Raw genomic sequence first — 20,769 nt, forward strand, 5'->3', positions numbered from 1 at the left:
TTTCACACACACACACACACAGGTACCTTTATGCGATTTTCGCTACACACACACACACAAATGCGCACGTAAGCGTGCACAATCCTCCAGATATATGAGGGGCATTTTATGCCAGCACACTATACTAAAACGCGTGTACAGCGCCTATGCGATGACATCAAACGTCTAACGTGCGCGTGTAAATTCCATTCACTTTCAATGGACAGACAGGCGTCACGCAGGCGTCACGCAGACGCTGTACACGCGTTGTTGCACATACGCCTACGTGACGGCTGCGTGACGGGTGAACTACGCCTCAAATACGTGACATGAAGACCCGCGTGACTGTTAAGTACAATTCTACATAGGCGTACAGACACGCGTATTGCGAGTACACCAGATAACATGGGTGACGGGTGAAAAGTGCCACGAGCGAACGTAGTGGACGCCTGTGTGTGTGTGTAACGCGTGTACGCCTATAACAGTTCAGCTGTTACACAGAGTCTCAGCTTCATATGGTATTGTTTATAAGAAAGCACAACTTATAGATGAAGAGAAAGACTATCTCGTACATACCAGATAAACTTAACGTTTTTCCGGCCAAAACCGGAGGCTTAATTAGCCTGTTTTAGGAGTGAAAGTCAGCAAAATGCAGCTTAAACAAAATGTTTTACCTCATTAGTTAACTACGAATGTCTGTAAAACATAATGGGACTGTGCATAAGTGCCGAATTGGGTTAAACAGTGTAGATATAAGGTCCGATGGAATCATATTGTGAACGGACTGCTGTCCACATGGCTACTGAATATTCATTAGATAGGTCCGCATGGCTACTTAATATTCAGGGGTGACAGCGATTACGGCTTCTGCAGGCAGGTAAACCTACCTAATTACAGCTGGTGCGTAATGAACTGTATGTCCGCGCGCGAAGCTGGGAACTGGCTGTGAGCGTTACACTTTACTATTAGCCTACTATTTTTAAGTAGCTGAAATTATTTTAATTATCCCTTTCACCCTTGCTATCATTAAATATCAATTGATATCATTCAAACCTAGAGAGAGAGAGAGAGAGAGAGAGAGAGAGAGAGAGAGAGAGAGATTTCGTTAACAAGAAAATAAAAACTGGCCTGAAAATAATAGAAATATCCTGACAGCTCTGTGGGGGCTTGGAGTTCATCTGTAAGTTGTGCTTTCTTATAAACAATACCATATGAAGCTGAGACTCTGTGTAACAGCTGAACTGTTACACAGAGTAACACACTGTTAACGTACACGCGTTACACACACACACAGGCGTCCACTACGTTCGCTCGTGGCACTTTTCACCCGTCACCCATGTCATCTGGTGTACTCGCAATACGCGTGTCTGTAAGCACGCCTATTAATCAGACTTTATGCTGGCACAGGCGACGTGTTTTAGGCGTTTAAGTATAGTGTGCTGGCATAAAATACCCCTCATACAGATACACGTTTCACACACACACACACACACGTTATTAAATGTAAATAATATGTATATGTGTTTCTTTTTATCCGTGATGAAGCTAAATTGCTTTCGTTGATGTGTAAAGAGGAACTAACTCTTTTGGTGTGTTTGTGATTTCAATACAGAGAGAGAGAGAGAGAGAAGAGAGAGAGAGAGAGAGAGAGAGAGAGAGAGAGAGAGAGAGAGAATATATAAACCTTATTTCCCTGTTTTTCATCTCAGCTGTCAGTCTGGTTGGTATATGTCAGCATGGAGGGAACCTACGTCAGGCATGTGGAGCTGTTGGGCTTCGAAAAACGACCATTCCCGAGTCAGCACTATGTAAGGCCTTTAAAACATTTACTCTGCAAATACTGCTGAAGGGGCTTAAAATGCTCATTCTTTCTTTCTTTCTTTCTTTTCCTTTTTAAAGACACACAACTAAAAAAAAAGAGGGGTATTAAGTCAAAGTTCAGAATCCAAAATCTAGTTTTTGAAAATAGTTCTTGTTGTGTTTTAGGCAAAATACTACAGGTAAAAACACTGTTTTTTACCTATTTGAGATTTTGGCTGTTTTGCTTTAATATCATGTCTTCTTTCACACTAGTGGAAAGAAAACATCCAAAATATGCATTTTCAAGTTCATTTTATTACACTTTGTCTATTTGTGTCTGTAGATTTCTACTAAATTCATAAAATAATTGTTTCAACTGGGGAGTTTGTGGTTATAGCTGTTATGTTATAGTTTGGCAACATAGTATACATATTAACAGTAACATTTTTACACCTGTAGTGAATTTAAACTGTATGGAATTTTACAATGCATATCTTAAAATAATAAATATACTATTAAATGTACCCAAAAATATTTTATAAGAAATTAATGCAATCAGCATATTTCCACTTAACATTGGAGAATATTTTGTTTTATAACAATAGTAGTCTTAATATAAATAGGCCTAATTAACTGGGAAAGCTTTATGTTGATATTTATTAATTAAAATGTAATATTATTGCAGGTGTACATGTTGATGGTGAAATGGAGCGACCTCTCTGAAAAACTGATCTACAGGACGTACCCTGAGATCTACACCTTCCATGTGAGCTCCTTCTGCACTACAAAAGAAATGCTCTGCCCTTCTACTAATTGAGTGAAAGCAAAATAGGATGCAGGACATAAATCAGAAATGTTTTATGTTTTTACACGCAGAAATCTCTGAAGGAGATGTTTCCTATCGAGTCTGGTCGAATCGAAAAGAAGGACAGAATCATCCCGTCGTTACCAGGTAAAAAAATATATAGAATAAATTATAATGTTCCCTATATTTAAGCTGTTTGTATGTAAAAGAGTGCAGATTTTGTATTTTGTCACCAAGGAAACATTTGTTTTCCTGCCATCACAGTTGTTTGACAAACTAAGCAGAATGACATCCTACAGATCACTGAAAAAAATGTAGAAACGAGAGACAGTAAAAACTGGAAAAATGAGGAAGTGAAACTACATTGACACTATTTATGACTGATCTTCTCATGAACTGTTGAATGAAGCAGCAACATGAGGCATTTTAAATATCTATTTTGATAAAAATGAAATAAAATAAAAAACATCTGTGTGCTGAAATGTTCTTTGAGGAAGCACCTGTGATTATGAAACAGGATTGTAAAGCCACTTCTCTTTTTCTGTTTGTTGAAGCAAATGAAAAAGCTGCAACAAAGGCTGCAATCACTGATGTCGAAAGTTTGGGCTTTTTGCCAGCTGCAGACATTAGCTGAAAATGAATGTGAAAACAGACAAAACAGGGGCGTCCCGGTGGCTCACACTCGTAGAGCGCTTACCACTAAGGCTGAGTCCTTGCTTGCTTTAAACAGACAAAACAGGACAAGACAAAAAAATGAGGACAAGTGACACTCTCACAAACAATGTGCTGAATGTGTACTTTGTCACTGGGGCAGTACCCTCTAAGGCAGTGGTTCTCAACCTTTTTTCAGTGATGTTCCCCCTGTGAAATATTTTTTCAGCTAAGTACCCCCTTGTAAACAGAGCGCTGTGCCATCAGTGTCTGATTTATTAAACTTTGGAACTGATAAACACATACAAAATTCAAACATTTGAAAAAAAAACTATTTCAAACATTTTAAATGCATAATCCATGACTACATTTATTACAAATATTTCTCATTAGTAAAATGTAGTGATTCAAACTAATGTAGTAAAAACAGTGAGCATATAACCATTTAAAACTATAAAATGAACCATTTAAAACTCCATAAATGTGCAAAACACTGCTCATTTGTAGTGGTCTCTCTTGAACTATTTAGGGTCGGCTGCAACTTGTGGACGGCTCCACTCTGCTCGGTCCCGTTCAGTCCTGCTTGCAGGTCTAGTTTTTGTATTTATTTTTGTAAAAATACTTTTTCTCGCTGTTAATTGACTAAACACCATATCTCTAACAAAAATATATTGTAATATTTAATGGTAAAATCTTTAATTTTTGCAGCATTTATAAAGTATTTTCTGGTCAATTGTATGGCAAAACAGTGTTTCTTTTGATGGAAAAACTTTTTTTAACGGTAAATTATGGAATAAAATGACAATCTTAAATGTGAAATCAACAGTGCAAATATCCTGTAGTGTAAATTTACTACCTCTCTGAGTGAGAAGATCAATCAAAGATCAAGTCAAAGTTCCTTTTAGTTTTCTTTATTATCAGACACCAGAATACAATGCCTAGATATAGCAGAGGAGAACTTTTTCCAATCTCAAAGGCTGCTGAAAAAAGGATCCTTCTCTAATCAAGCTTGAAGTCTCTCTGCCTTTTTCTGCCTGTGCCAGTTAATGTAATTCAAATGTTCCATCCCACACCTAATGTATGGGCACATTTTCCCCTTAAACGAGCATGCTGCTAAGTCTACTTTTTAACCTAAAAAGGAATTCAACTCATACTGTTTATATTCAAATTCCACAGCCATTAATGCCTGACTAATCCCAGATCCTACAGTACGTTATTCTGGTTTAAACCAGCTGTTACAGTTCTGTTCTGAACAAAAGGTCAGACTGGAGCCTTTTACTAAAGCAGAAGACTTACATTAAAAGTAACATAAAATATACCACTTGTAACATAAAATATACTACAATCCTTTTACCGTAATATTAGAAAAAGTTGCACCCTATTTATTACATTAAAGTTCTGTCAACCACAGCTGCTAGTTTTCATACCGTAAAAACAACAGTTTTTTTTTTGGTTTGTTTTTTACAGTGTAGCGTGCTGCTACTTCTCCCGTCTCACTGGAAATTACACACAGAATCAGTTTTACAGTAGCACACCTTGTGCTTTCACTATTTCATGACAGCCAGGTGTCATAAAAGACACAGTGGCATTGAGCAGGTATGTTTTCTGTTCCTGTTCAGGTTTTCAGGGTCAGTTCTTCTGAAAACAGAACTGCACACAACTATTACAAAACCAAAGTTGTTGCAATGAAGAGAAAGTGAAGCGAAGTCTCAATTATGACACAACTGCAGCTGGAAATTTCCATCTTTTGAAAGCAGTGGTGGGAAGTACAATTTGAGTTATTTGTACTTCTTAGAATTTACATTTTATGCTACTACATTTCAGTGGGAAGTACTTTTGAACTGCACTACATTATTCTGAAAGTTCAAAGGTTACCTTACAAATTAAAATGTTATAGCTAATTGATGTCAATTCATTAAATATGCTCATATGTTATAGATTAAACTAGCCAATAGTATATGAGTAATAATATTTCACTAATGTGATTTATATATAATAAAACCATTCTGACCATGGGACCAGTGATCTTGGCCACAATTACTGTTTTTGAGACTTTTATTCTTATTACACAAGGTCTTTCATTTACATTGCTGTCAAACATCTTCATATCAAAACAGCATAATATTTAAAGCTCCCTCTCTCTGGAACAATTGAAATCAATAATTAAGTTTCATGTTATGTCTCCTTTGAAACTCAAAAGTATAAACTGAAATCTTCAAATAGTATTTTCTTCTTTTTTATTCTCTTGTTGTTTGTGCACACAATGTAGTAATTCAGGCACTCGTTGACCCTCTGGAGTCTCCAAAAGCTCCAAAGCATGACTTCTTCATCACATCCGGACTAGAAAACAAAGCAGCGTGGAGCCCTACTGTAAATTTACCTCTAAAGTTCTGGCTGTAAACTCCATCAGGCCAGTTTCAGTTTGATGATGATATACCAAGTAAAACTGGAGACAAGCTCAAATATATTTAGTATAAAATGATAGAACTGGATGGAACCCTCTTATATGTTAGATTTGCAAACTTTGTTCACATTTGCAACATTTAAAAGTCTTTATTGAGCATGATAGTGTTTTGAAAGTAAAAAAAAGATTCAAAATTGCATTTTATGTTGGACTAAAGGACTAAAAAAGACACAAATTGATCAAAAAAGACACAAAATGACTAAAACAGACACAAAATCACCAAAGACACAAAATGACTAAAAAAAATACACAAAATGACTAAAAAAATACACAAAATGACCAAAGAAAGACATAGAATGAGAAGACAAAATGACCAAAAAACAAATCACAGAAGAAGACACAAAATGACTAAAAAAAGATACAAAATGACTAAAAAAGACACAAAATGACCCAACAAAAGATACAAAATGACCAAAAAAGACACAAAATGACCAGAAAAGACACAAATGACTTACAAAGACACAAAATTACTAAAAAAAAAATACACAAAATGACCAAAATTGTTCGGCTAAACACACAAGACACAAATAAAATAGAGTCCCACTAGAATAAAAACCAGAGTTGATGGCAGGATCACACAATCACAGGATCGCATTTATGTTGGTTTTTCTTTGTTTCTTTTTGGTTCAAAATGTTGATCCAGTAAGTCAGAATAAAAAATCAATTATTATTAGGTCATATAGGTGAGGTTGTGCTGGAAAAAAAATACCAACATGGTATTTAAACATTTTTAAGTGGTGTATACAGGCAGGATGAAAAGGATTCAAAAATGGACAAAATAGCCCAAAACTCCAAAGAGTTAAACATACTGTTGTATTATCATTTGAGCTGCCTTTATTGTATTCTCCAAGATAATGTAAAACATTTATTGGAGCTGCCTTTATGCCCCGTCTACATGCACAATGTCTCACATTCTCTAAATCAGTTATTCTCAACCTTGGGGTCGGGACCCCAATTGGGGTCGTGAGATGATTTCTGGGGGTCGCCAAATCATTTTGGAAGTCAGCTCTGTCTCCACTGTGTTAAAGTGTTCATGTGTTAATGTGTTTTAGTCTTTTTGGTCATTTTGTGTCTTTTTTGGTCAATTTGTGTCTTTTTTTGTCATTTTGTGTCTTTTTTTTTTTATCATTTTGTGGTCAATTTGTGTCTTTTTTTTGTTATTTTGTGTCTTTTTTTGTAATTTTGTGTCTTTTTTTTAGTCATTTTGTGTTTTTCTTGGTCATTTTGTGTCTTTTTTTGATCACTTTGTTTCTTTTTTGGTGATCTGAACTGTTCGTGTGAAATTCTGTTCAGTTAGTGGGGGTCGCGGACAACATGCATGTTAATCGCGACTCAAAAAGGTTGAGAACTACTGCTCTAAATGGCATCACTAGGAAACCCATCAACAAGTCCATGGTTGTTTTACTTTGAACTGAGACTGATTCTCTTTGTGTTTTCAGCACCACGGTGGCTGTTGAGCCAAAAGTCACCAGAAACCAATCAGAGCACCTTGGCAGAGTACTGCCACTCTCTCATCGACCTGCCGCCTCACATCTCCCGCAGCAAACACCTCGCCAATTTCTTCAAGGTTCGACCAGAGGACGAGAACCCGTCAGCCCCAAACACGTCAGTATATCACGCACACTACTACAGCTGATTTATCAGACTTGGAAGATGTATAACTTCCAAATTAATGACTGAATGAAAAAAATTAAATGATAATTTCTTCTTTAGACTGAAAAGAAATGAGACATTTGTAGTATCCAGGGACTTGGCCAGAGGCAACGCATCTGGTAAGACTTATTTCAAACCACTTGCACTATTTAAAACTTTCCTGTTTGCTGCTGTATTTCTGTGTTATAACCAGTGGTGGAAGAAGTATTCAGATCCCTAACTTAGTACTAAGTACTAATACCACACTGTGAAAATACTCCACTACAGTAAAAGTCCTGCATTCAAAACTTACTGAAGAAAAAGTACAAAAGTATCAGCATCAAAATGTACTTAAAGTATCAAAAGTAAACGTATTTCTTAAAATTTTGTTATAAACAGTATACTGCCCCCTAAAGGCTAACTGCAGTAACTACAGTTTTGGTCGAAATTGAGTTATAACTAAAAATGAACTCCTTGATGTCTGTTTATCTTGTGACAAAGTTTTAGATTTCAATTTTTTTTTATTTCAGAGAAATAATCATATAAAAAACACAAAATCCAACTCAAAACCAAGCAGTAATTGCACTTACCACAGTATGCTTTGGATATATAAACTAAGTTACACATAAAAAAAAAGAGAAATTATAAGTTTATTTTGAAAGTTTGAAGTTTGAAAGGGAAATTATTATCTAGATTATGAGGTTTAATTAAAAAAAAACAAAAAACATTTGCAATCACTTTAAATCAATCATGTTTTTCATGTTAAATCTCAACCTGAAAAGTCATTAAAGCTGTCAGCTAAATGTAGTGGAGTAAAAAGTACAATATTTGCCTCAAAATGTAGTGGAGTAGAAATATAAAGTTACAGAAAATGGAAATACTCAAGTAAAGTACAATATAATTTAAAAGTACAGTACTTGAATAAATGTGCATAGTTACATTCCACCACTAGTATATATAACAATAAAAATAACTATTATTATTATTATTATTATTATTATTATACAGAAATAGGTTAGAGGACATAAATAAGGGGGTTAATGTCAAAAATTAAACAAATAAAAAACAAAAATAAATAAATATGAAAATCTTATAACTTTTTAATACATTTAAAAATGTTTATAATAAGCCAAAAAATGCAAAAATAAATACAATTACAAAATAAAATTATTATTTTTTATAGTTAAATAAATATGGGAATATAAAGTAAATAAATATGGGAATATATATATATATATATATATATATATATATATATATATATATATATATATATATATATAATTTTACTCTTTATTTTATTTTTTTCTCCTTTTCTTTTGTTGCTGCCTTTCTTACTTTTTAAAATTAATTTATTTATTTATTTTTTTTGGAGTGAGGTCAGTCGTGAGGTACTTGAAGTCATTTTGTTTTGGATGGTGTTTTATATTCCTATCTGTTGCGATATCTTTGTGAATATAGAGAGCACTTATATGTTGTTTATGTTTTTGTTTTGATAAAAATCAATAAAATCTATTTTTTTTAAAAAAGAAGAAAGAAAATGGTTGACTTGAATTCCACCTACTGGATTCATTTAGAACAACATGCTCTGTAAAATGTTGCGGGTGTTTCCTAAAATGAAAAAGAGATAATCGTTTGCTTTTCCTTTCAGAGATTTCTGGCCCCATCATCCTGGACACCTACAGAGTCGTGGCAGACTTCGCCAAAACATCCAAACATGAGATCGACCTGCACACCGGAGACCTGGTGGAAATTGTGGAGAAAAATCAGAATGGTGAAAAGACTTTTTAACATTTTAATTTCTAGCGAGCATCCCAACGTTTAGAAATTTAGCTTCAAAGATGCTAAAACTGAGAGGCTGAATACTGGAGAAATTAATTTGCCCATCACTTCAAAACAATGTGATGCAGAATTCTTGAGAGCCTTTATGGATCCAGTGTGGAATGAGATGTTTAAATAATTAATATAAAGGTGACATGACTTATTTCATTTTTGCTTGTATAGTAATTTAGCTTTGTATTGAATTCCCATATTCATTTACTTTACTATAAAAAAAATAATTTTATTTTTTAGTTGTATTTTTTTTTTTTGCTTTTTTTTTTGCTTATTATTAACATTTTTAAATGTATTAAAAAGTTATAAGATTTTCATATTTATTTATTTTTGGTTTTTATTTGTTTAATTTTTAACATTAACCCGCTTATTTATGTCCCCTAACCTATTTCTGTATAATAATAATAATAATAACAATAATAATAATAATAATAATAGTTATTTTTATTGTTATTGTTATTATAATATAATACAATATAATATAATACTACTAATAATATATTTTTATTGTTATATATTAATATATAATAATAATAATAATAATAATAATAATGATAAAAAATGTTCTTTTATTTTTAATTGTATTTATTTTTGCTTATTATAAATATTTTTAAATGTATTGAAAAATTATAAGATTTTCATATTTATTTATTTCCCTATTTCTATATAATTATTATTATTATTATTATTATTATTGTTATTATAATATAATACAATACAATATAATATATATACATACATATATATTATTCTTATTATCATTATATATTAATATATAATAATAATAATAATAATAATAATAATGATAATGATACTATTATCATTATTGATGCCCCATGGGGGAAATCCAGGTGTTGCAGCAGCACAAGTACATGGTGAATAGATTAAAATAATAAAAATCAATAATAATTAAAATAATGATAAAAATAGTAATTATTATTATTATTATTGTTATTATTATTATTATTATTATTATTATTATTATATTTGATTTTGTTATTTCATTATTTTAATCTATTTACTGTGGACTTGTGCTGCTGCAACACCTGAATTCCCCCATGGGGCATCAATAATGATATTATTATTATTATTATTATTATTATTATTATTATTATTATTATTATTATATATTAATATAATAATAATAATAATAATAATAATAATAATAATAATAATAATAATGATAATATTATTATTACTATTATTATTATTATTATTATTATTATTATATTCCATTTTGTTATTTAATTATTGTAATCTATTTACTGTGTAACACCTGAATCCCCCCCGGGACATGAATAAAGGAATATGTTCTCTTATTATTCCATGGTGCTGATCAGGTTGGTGGTTCTGCCAGTGTGAGTCTAGACGAGGTTGGGTTCCTGCCTCCTATCTGGAGTCTCTTGATGGACCCGAGGAGGCCGAGGACCCTGAGCCAAACTACGAAGGTAAGCTGTTTACATTTTTCTTTTAGAATTAGTTTTATTAATAAGCATTTACAGTCTTTTTCACGCTGCTCTTGCATTCCTTCAGGAGAGCTTCACGTCACTGTGAAAGCCTACAAGGCCGAGGAGCAGGACGAGATCTCTCTGGAGCTGGGAGAAACCGTCGAGGTCATCCACAAGCTGCTCGACGGCTGGTGGGTCGTCAGGTAAAACTTGCACGCAAACACACACAAACATAGATTTATTTTGGAAATTATTTTTTATTAGGATACCCCTCAAGATATACCAGCTCATTTCAAAGATACACTGTAAATAATCACTGTGAAATATACAGTAATTTACTGTATTATTCACAGTTTATCCCTGTTTGATCACTTTCAATTGACTTGACACTTTCTTTTTATTTATTTCCCTATTTCTATATAATAGTGATTATTATTATTATTGTTGTTATTATAATATAATACAATACAATATAATATACTGTATTATTCACAGTTTATCCCTGTGTTTGATCACTTTAAATTGATTTTGTTTTTCATGTTAAATCTCGACCTGAAAAGTAACTAAAGCTGTCAGCTAAATGTAGTGGAGTTTTATTGTCATATATTAATATATAATAATAATAATAATAATAATGATCAAAAATGTTCTTTTGTCAGTTAAATGTAGTGGAGTAAAAAGTACAATATTGCCTCTAAATGTGGTGGAGTAGAAGTATAAAGTTACATAAAATGGAAATAGTCAAACACACTTCATCACTGTGTTTGATTTTTACAGTATAATATATTTTACTGTATCATTTACAATAAAAATCGGTCCTGAACTCATTTAATCCCGAATTCTTCCCAGACATTAAAATATCCAAATCATGTGTCATTAGTACCCCTTTGAAATAATCAAACCATTAGTTTTAAAGGTTTTTGTGAAAAAATTAGTGGAAAAGCGTGTTTTATGTTCGGTCACAATTGTGACCTTTAACATACATTAACATATTCCTCCCATGCAGTCATAAAAATTATTATATTTCCAATTCCAGTTATTAACAAATGTACAATTCTGTTACTGGTAGTCTCCAACATTGCCACTAGGATGACATTCTAGTGTGACTTTGGCCTATATTATCAAATATATAACTATACCAATATGAATACTGAGAGGACAATACATACACTGCAAAAAAAGAAAAGTTGGGTGAACTCAAAATTTCAAGGCACCAAACTTCGATAAAATTTTAAGTTGGACAATTAAACTAAATATTTTAAGTTTTGTTTTTGAGTTTGCTCAATCTGAATTTCTCTGGCACGATTGTAAAGCCGATATGATCGTCAGCTAAAAGTAAAATAGACTACTGCATTTTTCCATTTTTATCATAATTTTGATCAGAATCAATCCTATACAAATGCTGTTTAAATAATTAACTTAAAGTTTTTCATACAAAACACAGTATGCAAATCAATTGTAAAACAGTAAATGTGTTAATATTATTTTCTTTAGTGTATAGAGTAATTAATTGCAATTACTAGTTATTTTCATAAAAAGTATTGATGAAATTATTATCAAATTAACAGAATTGTTTACTGTGCCATATTGCCTGATACAGTACAATTAAAAATCACAATGTTTAACTGTTTTTTTTATTCTTAAAACCAGTACCAGTAACCAGAAACCAGTACTGTAAACATAACAAAACAAATCAATGTTTAATTTTTCATTTTACAGTAAAGAAACCAGTATTTTAAATAAAACTAAAATCACAGTGTTTTAATGTTTTTTATTTTATCTTACAGTATAAAAAACTGTACTGTATATAAAAATACAGTAGTTCTACTGTAAATAATAAATACAGTAAGTTACTTGTTAACTGCTGCCAATAAGTTACTGTAAAAGTTTGAGTAAATTCTTTACAGTGTCATAAATATGAGAAAACATAAATAATTCAGAAATATTTCAAAAGATTGTTTAAAACTAAAATGTTATTGTGATTTATTTGGCAAATAACAAAGTGAATTCCCCTTTTTGTGAGCCGGCTCACTGGGCTTCTCTGAGCAGAACATTCAACCACTAGAACTCATTTTTCTGTTCAGGAATGCAAGTAAATCACAATAATCTGACATCTAAATCAAGAATTATTATGTGCTTTACTATTTTTACAGTTTTTTTGTAAAACAGTAAATTTGAAAATTCATTTATAACAATAAAAATTATATTTTAGCATCAAAATATCATTTGGGTTGAAGAGCTTCTACATACTGCTGTATTAACCCTTTGATGAACATATAAACACCTTCTAATGCACAATATGGGTAAAAAAAAAAAGAGCCGCATTCATTTCCCATGTTATTTCATGCTGCTGTGTGTTTGAATATCTTTTTTTAAATTATTACAACAGGTCATTATATCCATTTTTCCTTTCATATTTTATGAAGAAAAATAGTTTTTGTATTATTACATCAAGTTTACACACATGGGTCAAAAATGACCTTGTGCATTAGAAGCGTAATGATACAAAAAGTGATTCACTAAATTAACAATTTGAGTATATGTGTAACTATGTTTGTCTTATTTTGAAGGTTTAACTTTAAAAGAGTTGTTAGAACCACCAGATTACATTGAAAAATCACATATTTTAACATTTGAGACTCATTAGAGCCTCCAAATAATAATTTACCGGGTAAAAACAACAATTTATCAAATATAGGATAGTTAATATTTGTGTCTTCTTTGTCAGGTTTTAAATTGGTGATTGGTGAATTGTTAACCCTTTGATGCACAACATGGGTCAAAAATGACCTTGTGCATTAGAAGAGTAGTGATTTAGAAAAAAGGGTTTTTATTCAAAAAGTAAGAAATGAAAACAAAAAATTAGGACATATGATGATCAAAAACAAGTTATTTGAGGAAAACCTGAAATACTGAAAAACGGAAATTAATTAATTGTAAAGATATAGAATATAAAAACTTAGTCAGGTCACTTTAGACCATGTTGTGCATTAAAGGGTTAAACATTACAGAAAGATAAAAATGATTTTGGTAGTTACTAATGCTGTTTAGGACGAATTTAGGACGGCTGTGGCATAAACCAGTGGGCTACTACATTTTTTAAACACTGTGTATAAGCACAATAGACAAAACATTTCTCACAAACACACACCTACACACACACACACACACACACACACACAATCACACACGAAGAGACAAAAAAATTAAAAACACCAAAAAGACACCAAAAACAAAAAAATAAATAGAAAATTAAAAAAAAAGATGTAGAAAATCAGGAGATCATATTCAAAACAGATCATGGATGATTCATTAATTAATCCGTTATAGAAAAATATTCTTGTAACACCTTTATATTATAATTACATAGAATAATATTTATTAAAATTAGCACAAATTAATCTCTTCAAGAAGCAGCTTGATGAATGAGTTTAACATATTTACGATTTTGTGCATCTGTTTATTATGAATAACACTCTTTTTCATATTAATATCTTTTAAAATGCATCCTACTGTTTTAAGTATAAGTTTGAATTAATACTTTTACAGGAAAGAAGATGAGACGGGACACTTCCCCTCCATGTTCCTGCACAAAGCTGGCAAGAAAGAGAAATATGAAGCAGAGAGAGCCAGCCTCCAGGGACGGAAACCTCCACCTCGCAGGTACACCACAGCATTTATACATTTATTTTTCATTTACATTTGCATTTAGTCATTTAGCAGACACTTTTATCTGTAGCGACTTACAGAAAAAAAGAGGAACAATCAAGGTATAGTGCAATAAGAGCCGTTAGTGCAGCAATAAGTGCTAGTGAGGATTCTGTAGCCCTTTAAAGGGCACTCATTAAATGACTTGCAAATTTCAAATTCCAACCATAATTTCATCCAGCTTTCATAAGGTTTTGCTCTCAAAGCACATTTAAAACATGTAAAACTCAAGAGATGGAACTGGGAGGGAAAAAAACGTTAGTGAAATCAAGACCTTTGCTTCCCAGTACAAATCTGTGTTTCCTGTTTTGGTCTCAGGTCCACGATCCGAAATGCCAAGAGCATTCACAACAAGGCTCGCAACCGAATGAGCCAGGACGCCTACCGCAGGAACAGCCGCCGCTACCTCCAGCAGAAGGGAGGCCGCCTCGCCGAGCCACACAGGAACTCCAAGAACGCTGCAAAGTCACCGCTGAGGGAGAGAAAGAACCAAGGTAAGGACATCTGAATATGATAGTTATTTATTAAGTTTGATCAAACAAAACGTACATGTTAAGCAGTTAGTGTTCAAAGTCTTTCTTTTTTAGAACTGGGGGTTGTGGGCAGTGGATGTTTAGGGGGAGATAGCAGGTCAACATAGGCTGGGTATACCCAGACTGCCTTGTGCGCTCGATTTCATTTCGAACTGTGAAAGGGTCTAGAAACTACAGCCGTTTCTTAGCCCTGTTTCAGGGATCCAATCACAGAACGGGGAGGGACGGCAGGACGATGACGCGTACTACTCGACAGACGGAAGCTTGTAGTTTTGTGTTTTGGATCTAGCTGTAGACGGCGTTTTAAATAGTTTAGAGCCAAGTTGATTTTAAAAGAAGAACAACGTTTGACTTTAAACTCCTGTTTCACCACCAAAAAGGATGTTTTAGCCTTGCTTCCGACAGGATTTGGCAAAAGCTTAATCTACCAACTAGCCCCACTACTAGCCCCGCTACTAGCGCCGCTACTAGCGCCGATACTAGCCCCGCTACTAGCGCCGCTACTAGCCCCGCTACTAGCGCCGCTACTAGCCCCGCTACTAGCGCCGCTACTAGCCCCACTACTAGTCCCGCTACCGCTCACTGCTGTAACCACGGTGATCTGGCTACGAGCCGGGGGACAGCGGAGTCCCCAGAGACCCCCAGCAGCTTGTTTATTGCCCATAAAATCAGTGGATGTGTGTGGCTGAATGACATGAGGGGGAATAAAGCGTAAAAATAAAGAATCTTGCAGAAAGCGAGAACCGGAGACACACACACACACACACACACACGCACACACCAACACTGCCGGTAGACGGTGAGCAGCCAGAGTCAGAACATGCTGCAGAAAAACGTTGCAGAAGCAGAATTGAGCATTTTAGTCTCAAAGTAGAGATGGGCTAGTCTGGCTATGTAAACATCAATTTCTGTCGCTCTACTACGTCATCTGGTATAACTGATCTGATTGGCTAAGAGCTACCTACAGACGCTTTTGATAGACATTCTAAGCGCCCAAAAAAACGGCTCCGGAGGATCGTAAACCACACCTCCTCTACGGAGAAATGAATAGGAAATCTCATTTATGATTAGTCTGGCGTTAGCCCGGCTAAGGTCAACAATGAATGAAGATTCATTTTTTACAGCTCAGCACTGTGTGTCAGGCATAGACTGTATTAAATATGGACATAGCCTCCATGACGTCACCCACAGGTTGTTCTGGTCCAAAAATATCAAATAAACATGACTTAATTCATCAATTAATTATTTGATTAAACCTATTGAGCTGTATACGGGTCCATAACATAAATATATGCCCCTTTAAAGTCCATTTTCATGTTAAACTTTGTCCCATAAGTTTTTTGGGTTGATACCATTTGTAACACGCATTTGGTGCTCAATTATGCAATTTTATTCATATGAAAATGGTCAAAAAATCCTTCAGAACAATACTTTTGTTCTTAAAACTGCTGAGAAACCCTGTTATTGTCAATAAAGTGTGGGAAGCCATCCATCCTCTGAATGCTCTTGGTCTCTAGCAAGGTTATAAATAGTTCTGGATTTTTCATTAGTTTTAGTTTTAATTTCGTTGTGATTTTTTGTTTTCAAATTCAGTTAGTTTTAATTCGTTTTTAGAGTGAGTTTGCTAGTTTGAATTTGTTTTTAATTTCTGGAAAATGCTTAGTTTTAGTTTAGTTTTTATTAGTTTTAGTGTTAGTTTTATTTTTTTTTGTAATGGGGTATTTGTTGGGTCCAGATTCAAAAAAGTCACAATAAATGTTTCCTTTATTTCCTTTGTCTGATCCATCTCAGCCCCAATAAGTTTATTATGTCATAAAACCAGATACATTTAGATTAAATAGATTTCATATCAACCGAAATGGTTTACGTACGAAAAAAAATTGACAAAGACGAAAACGAAGGACATTTTCACTATAATTTCAGTTAGTTTTGTAACCACAAAATACAGTTTCAGTAAGTTATCGTTTTTTAAAAAACTCTCATTTTTATTTTATTTCAGTTAACGAAAATGTTTTTTCAATTCTACTTTTCTTTATTTCATTAGTTTTCATTAACTATAATAACCTTGGTCTCTAGTTTGTGGTTGTAAAGTTCAATGAGGTGATTATCTTTGAGGTCACAGCAGCTTTATTTATACCGTGAGATTGAGACTCAAGAAATATCGGAGTGCTAAGCGGCTAACAATAAATATCTGTACTGGCACCAGTGGTGGGAGAAAGATTCACACTTTTTCCTGAAGTTAAAGTATTGTTTCATTTGTAACCAACAGACAACATTCCCGAGGTGTCGGGCTCCGGTTCGGAGGGCGAGCTGAAGAAGGAGGCTCCGGTCATCCCTCCCCGGCCCAGTCCGGAGCTCATCCTGGAGCGCTGCAGCGACAACACTCGCAAGAAAGTCAGCATCCACAGGTCGCATGCCGGCTCCAGCAGCTAGCACCAGGATTCAGCATTATGTTGTAAAAGTCACCATGAAATATATGACTTTCAAGAGCTTTTTTTGTTTCTTCATTTGCTGCAGCCAGTTCAAACGTAGCCATAAACCAATGGAATTAAGGGGATAAAAGTCATGTTGCATTACAGATACATACAAGACATAAAATATCAAATGGTTTAAGGGGGGAAATTGTGACATTAAAGATTACCTGATAATTTATTCTTTATTTTTGTTTTCGTAAAAAAATATATATAATTTGAAAAGACTAAAACCAGCAATTTCTTTTTAGCTTAGAGGACTGACAGAAATTCCTTTGCTATGCTATGTTACTAAAGCAGCTGTTAGCACGACTTCTTCATGACATCACGATGTAAAAACGAAGCAGCATGGAGCCCTGCTGTCAGCTGAACTCTAAAGTTTTGGCTTTTCCAGAAGTTTTCATGTCCAATTTAATGCATCAACCCTTTTTCAGCAAAAGTAAAAGAAACACCTCGACCAAGTGTAGTAACATGATTTTACTTTTTTTGCACTGTGCATTCAGCATTTTTTAGTGTTTACTGTTTTTTGTTATTTCTTTGTGTGTTTTTGTTATTTCTTTGTGCGTTTTTGTGTGTTTTTATGTGTGTTTTTTGTATTTTTTATGTTTTTGATGTGTTTTTTTGTGTGTTTTGAGTGTGTTTATTGTCATTTTGTGGGGTATTTTTGTGTTTTTTGTATTTTTTTTTTTTTTTATGTGTGTTTTTTTTGTTTGTTTTGAGTGTGTTTATTGTAATTTAGTGGGGTATTTTTGTGTTTTTTGTAATTTTTTGGTGTGTTTTTTTTGTGTTCAAAATGTTGATCCAGTAAGTCAAAATGAAAAAAATAATAATCAAGTCATGTAGGTGAGGTTGTGCTGAAAACAATGACGCCAACACGTCATGGTAAAGAAGTCCAAAAGCAACAAAATAGCCCCAAACTCCAAAGGGTTAATGAGCTGAGACCCCTACAGCTGGAGGAGTGAGGAGTCAGCAGTATCAGAGACGAAAATGGCAGCACTGCACTTGCTTGTGCAGCTCTACCTCACTGCTAGTGTTCATTACCACAATGCAAGAAAATAAGCTACAATAAAGCTATATTTTTGTGTAAAAGCTGATTATACTAAGTCTTTAGACTGCCAAAAGAATTAATTTCTGTTGCTGACTAAATGTCTGAAAGCTTTTAGATCTCTTTCCAAACATCTGTAGAGCTTTGTTTTTATTTATTTGCTGGTATATAATAATAAAACAAAAGGTTTATTTCCGCATCCTTTCCTCAAATTACTTTCTTTTTTGCCTCCTCTGCACAAAAGAACTCACTTTGGGTTTTAATACGAGATCTCTGCCTTATAAATATTTATAGGAACTCTTAGTGTTTAGCCATCTGAAATTGATATTTCCATTAATTTCCTGACTATCTTGGGCTGCAGTTGGTCCCACCACAGCACTTCATATCAGTTCTGTGAAAGCTTACAGAGCTTTCCAGGTTTTGTGGACGAAAGTTACAGACACACTGGGAAAAGTCAACAGTGAACAGTCTGCAGCACATTTAGGAATGAAGCTGAGGATGTCAAGAAGTTCAAATATGGCACGAAGTTCAAATATCAAAAAGTTGCTCCAGTTCTCACCCTGTTTGGCCGCGTCCCTCAGATGTAGCAAAGAAAAATCCCCAATTAATGTCAAAAATTTAAACTCAAGTACAAAGTATTGTTGAGAAATACATTGAGGAAACCTTTAAAATTAAATTATCTGACTCCAACAGTAAATCCTCACCTATTTCTCTGTGCTGATTGTTTGATGGGGAATGATGAGCAGGAGACGTCTGAGTTCTCAGTTTAACTTCATTTTATTACAATACGTCAAGAAATGTGCAGTTACAGAGTCTCTGGGTTCAATCTACACGTCCCTGATTACACAAAGGCTGATCAGTTCATGAAGTCTGAATCAGTCTACTTTCCCTTGAACCCTTTTTTATATCCTGACAAAGTTTTTCTAAGAATGTAGGTAGATCTCCTCCGGAAGGTGTCTCCCTCTTGATCCGCTGATTTGTCAGTTTATTCAATACGTGGACTCGTCATGTCACCAAGCAGAGAAGACAGTTATCTTTCTGCTCAGCACATGTCCGTGACCTGACCCGTTAACAAAACTTTCAAAACACAAACTCCTGCCTTGGTATGATTTGCAGAAATATCATAGGAGACACAGATTTTGCAATGTCTACATAAAACATAAAACATATCTTTTTGTGATTATAGAATCTTACTCTAAGTAGGACAGAGAAAGTTTAAGCAGATGGAATAGATATATTAATTTTGGATGTATTTAGAGTAATCACAGTTTTAAAACAATATTAGCACATGAGCATTGTATCAAAGCATCTTACATGATTAATCTATAAATGCACAGAGAGGGGTTACATACACAGTTAGTGAATTCCGCACGCATAGATAGTGACAAGCAGAGTGTCAAGCAGATAGTGACCCCCATCCACAGAGACAGAATCACAGATTATTCTAACAGTATCAATCAATTTACTAACTAAGCCTTAAATCTTGTTTCTGTCTGTCTTCTGTTTGTCTCTCTCCCCACATTGTGGTGGTGGTTACGAAAATCTACATATTTTTTATGATGGTGTAATCTAACATATGAGCTGAATCGTGATTGTAACCCGAAATTAAATGACGAAAATAAAGTGTAAGAAACCAAGAAAAGCTATGACCCCGACGTGATTTGAACACGCAACCTTCTGATCTGGAGTCAGACGCGCTACCGTTGCGCCACGAGGTCCTGCATTACAGACATAATCCATGTGTCAATAAATATAGATCACTATGGGGTGTGATTAACTTGGGTTTTTGTGTCGTTCACCGCGACATGTCAGACGTGTAGGTAATTGATGACGTTAAGCGAGCCAATTGGGTTTGAAAGCAATCGACTTTAAAAACAAAAACAAAACAAGCGCTAAACTGCCGATGAATGATGGTATTAAGTTGAAAGAGGAAAGGCACTTCTCAGTTGTCCCTGGTGGTCTAGTGGTTAGGATTCGGCGCTCTCACCGCCGCGGCCCGGGTTCGATTCCCGGTCAGGGAACTACTCTTTTTAGCCTTGGCGTGTAAAATGGAGAGGCTTCAAAAAGAACGCCAAGCAAGGGTGCATAAAATGAAAGGTATCATCATTGTTTTAAAGGAGCTCATGGAGAATGATAATGTTTAACAGGTGCAAACTCAACTGGACATTTTGATGCAATTGCATAAGGAGGCAACTTCCTTGCATGAGTCATTGGTGGAAATCGTACCTTAGGCAGAAAAGGATAAACAAAAAGTGTGGCTTGCAAGCATCAATAAATACAACAAAGGATTTAATGAGGATGTGACACAGTGGCTCTCTGAATCGAAGAGACCAGTCTCAGGATATGCACCAAATGACAATGTGGAGGAGAATGCCACATGTGAAGTACTGCGTGACGACA

General features: G+C 34.1%; 1 protein-coding gene and 2 non-coding genes across 3 annotated transcripts; 2 read left to right on the plus strand and 1 right to left on the minus strand.

Annotated features, from left to right (window-relative positions):
* The first annotated feature begins 1,707 nt into the window (after positions 1 to 1,707).
* On the plus strand, positions 1,708 to 18,581 carry ncf1 (neutrophil cytosolic factor 1). The gene is made up of 11 exons (XM_059350958.1): positions 1,708 to 1,787; positions 2,465 to 2,545; positions 2,656 to 2,731; positions 7,139 to 7,304; positions 7,413 to 7,471; positions 8,983 to 9,105; positions 10,505 to 10,612; positions 10,698 to 10,815; positions 14,162 to 14,275; positions 14,639 to 14,814; positions 17,123 to 18,581. Exons 1-11 carry the CDS (start codon positions 1,716 to 1,718, stop codon positions 17,284 to 17,286), a joined length of 1,257 nt encoding a protein of 418 aa, XP_059206941.1. The 5' UTR covers positions 1,708 to 1,715; the 3' UTR covers positions 17,287 to 18,581.
* Positions 18,582 to 20,015: 1,434 nt separating this feature from the next.
* Positions 20,016 to 20,087, minus strand: trnaw-cca (transfer RNA tryptophan (anticodon CCA)). Its single transcript has one exon. It is a non-coding gene; the product is annotated as a tRNA-Trp (tRNA).
* A 231-nt stretch (positions 20,088 to 20,318) lies between these two features.
* trnae-cuc (transfer RNA glutamic acid (anticodon CUC)) lies at positions 20,319 to 20,390 on the plus strand. Its single transcript has one exon. It is a non-coding gene; the product is annotated as a tRNA-Glu (tRNA).
* Positions 20,391 to 20,769: the final 379 nt, after the last annotated feature.

Source organism: Centropristis striata, chromosome 15 (assembly GCF_030273125.1).
Source record: "Centropristis striata isolate RG_2023a ecotype Rhode Island chromosome 15, C.striata_1.0, whole genome shotgun sequence".
Taxonomy (NCBI): Eukaryota; Metazoa; Chordata; class Actinopteri; order Perciformes; family Serranidae; genus Centropristis; species Centropristis striata.